The 9,205-nt window shown below is 42.2% G+C and overlaps 1 protein-coding gene across 1 annotated transcript; it reads left to right on the top strand.

Moving 5' to 3' along the window:
• Window positions 1-653: 653 nt before the first annotated feature.
• On the top strand, window positions 654-4,110 carry LOC311187034 (calcium homeostasis modulator protein 6-like; the record flags this gene model as incomplete). Its single annotated transcript, XM_084258250.1, has 2 exons — window positions 654-1,196; window positions 3,739-4,110. The coding sequence occupies 2 exons, from the start codon at window positions 654-656 to the stop codon at window positions 4,108-4,110; spliced, it is 915 nt and encodes a 304-aa protein (XP_084114376.1).
• Window positions 4,111-9,205: the final 5,095 nt, after the last annotated feature.

The raw sequence follows: 9,205 nt of genomic DNA, 5'->3' as shown, positions 1-9,205 counted from the left end.
GGGACGGGAAACTGGCCCCAGCGCCAGGGGACACAGGGTTCTCAGGTTTTGGCACCAACATGAAAGGATTGGCATGGTAAAGAAAAGGAAAGTCAGGCTAAGTTTCTCACAGGCAAGAAGTTTATTGTGCTCCTGGGTGAGGTTTTCCAACCCCCATGGGGGTTGGAGAAGTTGCACCTGTAGGGGGATAAGGGCAAGTTTTATAGGATGGGGTCCAGCCTTGGAGGGAGGTGGAGAATGTGGAGATGAAGTTGCTTTCCAAAGAAGTTTTTTCTCTCTCAAAACTGGTTGTTCTTTCAATGCTGCTTATCAAGGCCCCTGCAAAACATCAGAGCCAGCTCCTGGGATGCAGGTGGCAGCAGTTTCAAGTTACACCCCTATACCCCATCTGTGCCCTGGCCTCCACCTTATAAAGGACACCGGTGTTATCTTCTTCTAAGAATGGGTGGCTACTTGGAAAGTCAAGGGTGTGTACTTGAATCTGTCTGTCTGCCAGAGCTGATTTGTTTGCAAAAAAGAAATCAAAACCTGGTGAAGCCCTCTTCTCTTTTAGAAAATTGATTTTTTGCTAAGAACAGGAAGTCCCAGACTCTAGTCCATCCAAACTACTGCTGAAGCAGCAAAGAGGCAGAAGCACCCAGGGCTGACTTGAAATGGCAACCTTGGTTAAGACCATCCTGGAGAAGTTTCCCACATTGCTGGACCTACAGCTCAAGCATGGCAGCAAGCTGGGCTATGGCTTGGTGACCCTGCTGACCGCAGGCGGAGAGCGCATCTTCTCCACTGCAGTGTTCCAGTGCCCCTGCCACCCCACCTGGAACCTGCCCTATGGAATGGTCTTCCTGCTGGTGCCTGGGCTGGCGCTTTTCCTCCTGGGCTACGTGCTGAACACAAGCACCTGGCGCCTGACCACTGGCTGCTGCAGGCGGGACTGCAGCCAGTTGTGCACCTGTGGGAGCCAGAGCTGGAAGGAGTTCCTGTGGATCAGCGCCACCGCCTTGGTTGCCCCCCTTACATGGGTGGCTGTGGGGCTGCTCGGGGGCACTTTCTACGAGTGCTCCGCCAGCGGGATCCCCTACTTAGCAAGGCGCTTGTGCCTTGACCGCAATGAAAACTGCTCCACGTTAATGCCCAAGTTGCCCTGTCTGCGGAACCTAGAGCCGGACCTCCTGAAGGCGCTCCAGGCTCAATCGCAGGTCGGGAGCTGGCGCTGAGCGGGCGGGAGGAGTGGAGGGGACGGGCTTCAGGAGATTGGGTGCGAGGCTTACCTGTGAGGCAGAATCGGTGCCTTTTCTCCAGGTATAAGGCACCTGAAGACAAATTCGGACAGTTACTTGCTTCTACTGAGTCCAAAGGTGAACATTTAAATGAAATGAAGGAAAAGGAGGAAAGGTACCTGTGTAGTGAGGCTGTGCCAGAGAGCCCGTTAAGTCCTTTTCTTATCACCTGAGCTGGGTAGTGGCTAGGGGCTCAGAAAGCCAAAGACTGAACCGCTGGGTATTATTGCAAAAGAAGTTTTATTCCAGGTAGCTGAGTGCACGGCAGAGCAAGGCATTCTTGGAAAGCCTTCCCCTCTGCTGCCATTTGAAAGAGTATGTAAAGAAGGCATAAGGGGCATCTGGTGCAGGGGATATAACTGGTCTAGTTAGCTGGTAACATTTTCGCTCTGTGGCGCGGGCCATGCTACTCACGCTGTCTGACAAGGTCTGGGCATGGGGGAAATTTCTGAAAAGTCAGAAAACTCCATAGCTGGCTCCTGCTACTTCCTTTCATTTGTTTGTGGCAGTTCTTGAAACCATGGAAATTTTCTATAAGCTTTAGAATAACACAATGAGTGTTGGCATTAGTGCCAGTAATGCACACTTCAGTAGTGTGAGAAATGTACCTTTCAACATGATTGATAATCAAATAATTCCCAGTAGTTCTCCACTTCCTCCAATTTGTAATTCAGTTACTATGAGTAACACTGAGTTTTTTTTAACAAGCCATGCTTGATAGAACTGATGGAACTGAGTCGGACAAAAGTCCCCACTAGAGAAGGCCCTGAGGTGCCCAGGGAGGTGAACTGGCCGGAGAGAAACACACCACATACTGTTCCCATGGCACGGGGACCCTTTGGTTCTATATAGCAAATAGGAAGCCACCCTTGATTTTGCAGTGCCTGCTTAGCTTTCTTTCAGTTACCTAGCTTGAACATATAAATCACATTGCATATAGCACCTGTTTCTATTTTCTGAATAACATACATCACCGAGGAAAATATATAACCATATTATATGACCAAATATATGACCATATTAATCATAGACTAGGAAAATTAAGAAAGGACTGTGTACTATTAATGATCATTAATAATTTCTGAAACAATGTAAAAGTAAAATCAATCATGATCGCATCATGTAATGATCAAATAACAATTTCTGATCTATAAATAAAGCCCTGCTGAGGCTATCAGCGGGAGATGTCTGCAACCCTGATCAAGTGTCAGTGTCTCCTCACTACCTCATCTACCTCACTCCCTCCTCCTCTCATCCCTCCACTTCATCTCCTCCAGTGGAAACCGGGCCCCTGTCTGAGCTGGAATCCAGCAGCTCTAGAAGTCTTCTTTGTTCTTTAACTGGCCTTAAGGACCCCTAAATAGTTTCTGTGAGCTTAAAAGTGTTGTAGATTACCACTTCAAGGGACAGAGCTTAGGGGACGGGGGTGTGAGCCGCCCTACACTTTGCCTCCTGTATCTTCTCACAGCCACCCTTTAGAGAGAATACGGGAGTCAGCTAGAAGGCAGAATTATTACAATAAAGTGGTCTGCGTGTAAAGCCACCGTCCCTCACTGCTTGTGGGATTTTATTATTTATTTTTTAAACAATATTTGCTTCCCCACAACACCTCAGATTGAGTCCCCATAGAATTTCCTTCCCCAAGGCACCCCATGCACCATCACCACAGTCCCCTGTGCTCCTCCCTCCCTTCCTCTGATCCCTGTCCCTCCTCCTCCCCTGCAGGATGTCTCTGATTTATAATTGTCATTTTTGCTTTGTTGTGTTTCGTGCTGTTATTATTATTTTTTACACTGATGTCTTACTTGGTTTCCCTATATTCCTGTTATAAGTGAAACCATCCAATATTTTTCTTTTTCCTTCTGGCTTATTTCACTGAGCATAATTCCTTCTAGCTCCATCCATGTTGCTGGGAATGGCATGAGTTTATCTGTTTTGATTGCTGAATAATATTCCATTGTGTATATATGCCACATATTCTTGATCCAGTCATTATTTTGGGGCATTTGTGTTGTTTCCAGGTGCTACCTATTGTAAATAGTGCTGCAGTAAAAATAGGGGTACAGGTGTTCTTTTGAATCAATGTTTTTGTGTCCTTTGGGTAGATCACTAGTAGTGGAATTGCCGGGTTGTATGGTAGCTCCATTTTTAGTAGGCTGAGAAAACTCCAGACAGCTTTCCATAGTGGTTGGACCAGTTTGCACTCCCTGTTTGTGAGATTTTGAAGCGCAATGCTTGTTTCACTGGGTTTGCCAAAAGTGCATATTTTGAGTTCCAGGTCTCCCTGGGGTTTTGCAATGACTTGGAATAGAATTGATTCATCCAGCAAGCAGCTGTACAAAGAAAAGGGTTCTAGAATTCTTCCCACTCCTTTTTCTTAAGGGATTAAGACACAATTAACTGTGGACTCAAACTTTTTATATAGTATAACTAAACTGCTATTCTGTTTTGTTTTCCTAAGGTGGCTGGCTGGATTCTAATAGCTGTGGTTTGCATTATTCTTATGATTGGTACATCTATTACCTATTGCAGATCTCCAGTTAGTTTTATGCAGCTGAAATTTAGCACCGAGTATGTGATTGAGGAGCAGAAGAGCCTTATAAAAGAAGCCAGAGAGAATGCAGCTGATTTGGCAAATGAGAATGTTAAATGTTTCTTTAAGGGCTCACGTCCACATCACCAGACCCCAAGTGCTGAAGACTGGAAGAATATTTCACCACTCTATACTTTGAATTCAAAGGAGCCATACTATAGCATGTTGCACAAACATGTTAACACGAGAAGGAAGGGTGAAGTGGCTTCTACTTTTAATGTTGGAGAGGCAAAATTTTAAGACAACACTGTATGACCTTATGAATGAATGGGAAAAAAGTTCTTTTGAGCTTCATTTGAAAAAAATTCTGTTTTGTTGATGACTGCTTTCTTTTTTAAGGCTTCCAAACTGTGGAAACATAAGTTTATATTTGAAATAAAAATTTAGAATTTTACCTGGCATTTTGTGGCTCCAAAGTTGTTACTAAACAAAAATAGGAAAATGAATCATGAATATTTTTTAAACACTGAAAAACTAATTAGAGATAATTACAGGCAAAACCTATTATTTTTAGTTTGTAGCATCAAGGGAAATTTTAAAGATTTTTATTACAGTAAATTTCAAATATGCCCCCAAAGAGAAAGGATACTCTCATGAATTCCCATGTAGTCATCACACAGCATAATGTGGGGATGTCAGATGAAACCCATGATGTAAAAATAAATATAGAAATAGAAATTGTGACCTGGTTCACTTAAGGGTAAAAGGAGGTTGGGGAAGACTATGAAAAGCTAATCTGTGTAGGGTAGAGCTTATTAGGGACAGTATGTGTGACAGTAAGTAAGTAGGAAGATTTAAAGGTGACTGGAAACGGAGCAAGAGACAAATGGTCATGATGGGATATTGGTTTTCATCCTATGAACATTTTAGGAAGATTGATCTGCTTTTCCTGTGGGGAAGGGATAGTGAGGGAAGAGAGAAAACCAAGGCACAATGGAGAGACTAACCAGGAGGCAGTGGAAATAGGTAAGAGTGAATTTTGAACTGGGTTGATGATGATGAAAATGGAAAAAGTAGAGATATTCAAGGTTGCTTAGGAAGTTAGTCATTATGCAATTTGTTGATGGAAAGGATGCAATTAATTTAATGAGAATGACAATTTCTCTAGAAAAAATTCTGTTGCTTGATAATTTGAGGATATCAGGGGATATTAGATTGTCATTCTTGTTCATCCCCCAAGTTATGGCACTTTTTGTGTGTTTTTTAAAAAAACAATATACATGATGCTTATCATGGTACTTGGCTTAATTACCAGGTATAACTCCCCTTGCCTGTCTCTCTTAGTCCCTTCAGGGAACTAAGCAATAATGAAATGCCATAGACTGGGTAGTTTATAAACAGCAGAAATTTATTTCTCACCACTTTGGAGGCTGGGAAGACCAAGGTCAAGTCATCAGGGTGACGTCGGCCAAGGCCCTGTTTCCTAGATGGTTGTCTTTTCATTGTAATTACAGAAGGTGGCAGGGGTGAGAGGTCTCTGTGGAGCCTCTTTTACAAGGCACTATTCCCATTTATGAGGGCTCTGTCCTTATGACCTAAACAATTCCCAAAGGCCCCATCCCCAAATAGCATCACACTGGGATTAGATTGGAGGGGACACAAATATTAGTCCATAGCACTGTCACTCAAAGTCCTTAACCTCTTCCTGTTTCCCATTTCAGGCTATCCAGCCTTAATTTTCAGTATTATCCAATATATAACTTCTAATTTAATCAAGCTTTGTGGCCTCTCTACCATACCAATTAAACATGAAAGTTCAGTTACAAGTTTTCTATCAACTGATTATCTTTTCTGTTATTATCCCAGTGTCTGGCTGAAATTACTGGATTGAAAGTATAAGCCACAATAAAAACAAAAACAATGGGATCTTTTTTTTTATTTTTATTTTTATATTCCCCATACAATTGCAACCCTGATTTTGACCCCAATCCCTCCTTTCTCCCCCACCTCTAAGAGTGTCTCTGGTTCATAGCTGTTTGTTGATTTTTATATTTTCTTTTTTTTCTTTTTTTTTTTTTTAAAGAGGCATGTATTATTTATTTATTTGTTTGTTTGTTTGTTTGTTTGTTCGTTTACACATGCACTGGGTACAGTCAGAAGCGCGGGAGGGTGAGAGAATTCACCAGAGCCAGAGCGGGGAGCAGAGCAGGCAGAAGGACCGAAGTACACTGCTGAGGGGAGCAGCGGGCGGCAGGAGAGGTCTGCGCGCCATGTGGGACCCTCCTCCGGTGGCCGGGGAGCAGCCGGGGATCGAACCGGCGCCGCAGAGGCTGCGGGCAGCTTCGCAACCCAGCGCTCAACCGCTGCACCACTGGGGAGGCCCTTTATATTTTCTTTATTATAGTTATTCTTTTTCCTGGTCCATATTTAGGTTTTCTAGATTCCTGCTATGAATGAGATCACCCGGTATTTTTCTTTATCTTTCTGGCTTATTTCGCTGAGCATGATCCCTTCCAGCTCCATCCATGTTGCTGCAAATTGCATGTGTTTATCTTTTTTGAATGCTGAGTAATATTCCACTGTGTATATGAACCACATCTTCTTGATCCAGTCATCTATTTTTGGGCATTTGGGTTGTTTCCAAAGCTTGGCTATTATAAATTGTGCTGCTATAAACATAGGGGTGTTGGTGCTCTTTGGAATTAATGTTTCTGTGTCCTTTAGGTAAATACCTAGGAGTGGAATTGCTGGATCATATGGAAGCTCTATCTTTAGTAGGTTGAGGATCTCCTCACAGCTCTCCATAGTGGTTGGACCAGTTTGCACTCCCACCAGTAGTGGAAGAGAGTTCCTTTCTCTCCACATCCTCGCCAACATTTGTTGTTGCTAGTTTTTTAATATGCACCATTCTCACTGATGTGAGATGGTATCTCACTGTAGTTTTGATTTGCATTTCTCTTATTGCAAGTGACGTTGAACATTTTTTCATATGCCTACTGGTCATTTGTATTTCCTCTTTGGAGAAGTTTCTTTTTAGCTCTTCTGCCCATTTTTTTTTTTTAAGGAGTTTTTTTTTTGTTTTTTTTTTTTTTTTAAGATTTAGGGCCTCCCCTAGTGGCGCAGTGGTTGAGCGCTGGGCTGCGAAGCTGCCCACAGCCTCTGCAGAGCCGGTTCGATCCCCGGCCACCGGGCGAGGGTCCCACATGGCGAGCAGACCTCTCCTGCCGCCCGCTGCTCCCCTCGGCAGTGTACTTCGTCAGTCTGCCTGCTCTGCTCTCCCCTCTGGCTCTGGCGAATTCTCTCACCCTCCTGTGCTTCTGACTGTACGCAGTGCTTGTATAAATAAATAAATAAATCTTAAAAAAAAAAAAAGATTTATTTATACAAGCACTGGGTACAGTCAGAAGCATGGGAGGGTGAGAGAATTCACCAGAGTGGGAAACAGAACAGATAGACTGACGAAATACACTGCTGAGGGGAGCAGTGTGCGTGGCAGGAGAGGTCTGTCACGCCATGTGGGACCCTCGCCAGCGGCCGGGGATTGAACTTGCATTGCAGAGGCTGTGGGCAGCTTTGCAACCCAGCTTCAACCGCTGTGCCACCAGGAGTGGCCCTCTTCTGCCCATCTTTTGACTGGATTATTTTATTTGTTTTTGTTGAGTCTCATCAGCTCTTTGTAGATTTTTGTGATCAGTCCTTTATCATTAGTGTTGGGTGCAAAAATTTTGTCCCAGTCGGTGGGGTTTCTCTTTGTTTTGGTTATTGTCTCTCTTGCTGTGCAGAAGCTCTTTAATTTGATGTAGTCCCAGCTGTTGATCTTTGCCTTCACTATCACTGCTTTGGGTGATGTGTCTGTAAAGATGTCTTTGAGGTGCATGTCATGTAGTGTTTTGCCTATGTTTCCTTCTATATATTTTACAGTTTCAGGTCTTATGTCTAGTTCTTCAATCCATTTTGAGTTGATTTGTGTGGATGGTGTGATGCAGTAGTCAAGCTTCATTCTTTTGCATGTAGTGACCCAGTTTTCCCAGCACCATTTATTGAACAAACTTTCTTTGCTCCAGTGCATATTCTTTGCTCCTTTGTCAAAGATTAGTTGACCATAGTTCTGTGGGTTTATTTATGGGTTTTCTATTCAGTTTCATTGGTCCATGTGTTTGTTCTGGGTCCAATACCATGCAGTTTTGATGATTATGGCTTTGTAGTATAGTTTGAAATCTGGGCAAGTGATGCCTCCATTCCCTTCTTTTTTTTTTTTTTTTTTTCAGGAGGGCTTTGGCTATTTGGGGTTTTTGATGGCTCCACATGAATTTCACCAATATTTGTTCTATTTCTTTGAAGAATATCTTTGAAATTTTAATTGGAATAGCATTGAATCTGTAAATTGCTTTTGGAAGGAGGGCCATTTTGATAATGTTATTTCTTCCAATCCACAAGCAGGGAATGTCTTTCCATTTCTTTGTGTCTACTTCTATTTCTTTTAACAGTGTTTTATAGTTTTCTTTGTATAGGGCCTTTACTTCTTTTGTTAGGTATATTCCCAAGTATTTGATTTTTTTGTTTTAATAATAAAAGGAATGGTTTTCTTGATTTCTTCTTTAGATTTATTGTTTGTGTATAGGAAGGCTACTGATTTTTGTGTGTTGATTTTGTATCCTGCCACTTCACTAAACTGATTGAGTAGCTTAATTAGTTTTTCTGTGGAGTTTTTGGGGTTCTCTATGTATATTATCATATCATCTGCAAATAGTGATAATTTGCCTTCTTCCTTGCCTATCTGAATTCAATGTACATCTTTCTCTTTTCATTGCTCTGGCTAGGACTTCCAGTATTATATTGAAAAGCAGTGGGGAGAGTGGACATCCTTGTCTTGTTCCAGATCTTAATGGGAATGCTTTCAGCTTTTCACCATTAAGAATGATATTGGCTGTGGGCTTGTCATAAATGGCCTTTATGATGTTGAGGTATGTTCCTTGCATCCCAAGAATTTCAAGGGCCTTTATCATAAATGGGTGTTGTACTTTGTCGAATGCTTTCTCAATATCTATGGATATTATCATATGGTTTTTATATTTCTTTTTGTTGATGTGTTGGATTACATTGATTGATTCAGATGTTGAACCAGCCTTGTATCCCTGGAATAAATCCTAATTAGTTGTGGTGAATTTTCTTATGGATGCATTGTTGGATTCTGTTGGCAAGGATTTTGTTGAGGATTTTCACATCAGTGTTGCAAAAATCAGATTTTTGCATCAATCTCATTGGGGAGATTGGCCTGTAATTTTCTTTTTTGTGTGCTGTCTTTGTTTGGTTTTGGTATTAGTGTAATGTTGGCTTTGTAGAATGTATTTGGTAGTATTCCTTCTTTTTCAATTTTTTGAAAGAGTTTGTGTAG

This window comes from Talpa europaea, assembly GCF_964194135.1.
Source record: "Talpa europaea genome assembly, chromosome: 2".
Taxonomy (NCBI): Eukaryota; Metazoa; Chordata; class Mammalia; order Eulipotyphla; family Talpidae; genus Talpa; species Talpa europaea.
Note: the sequence above shows the minus strand (reverse complement) of the source record. Positions and strands in the feature narration are given on the sequence as shown.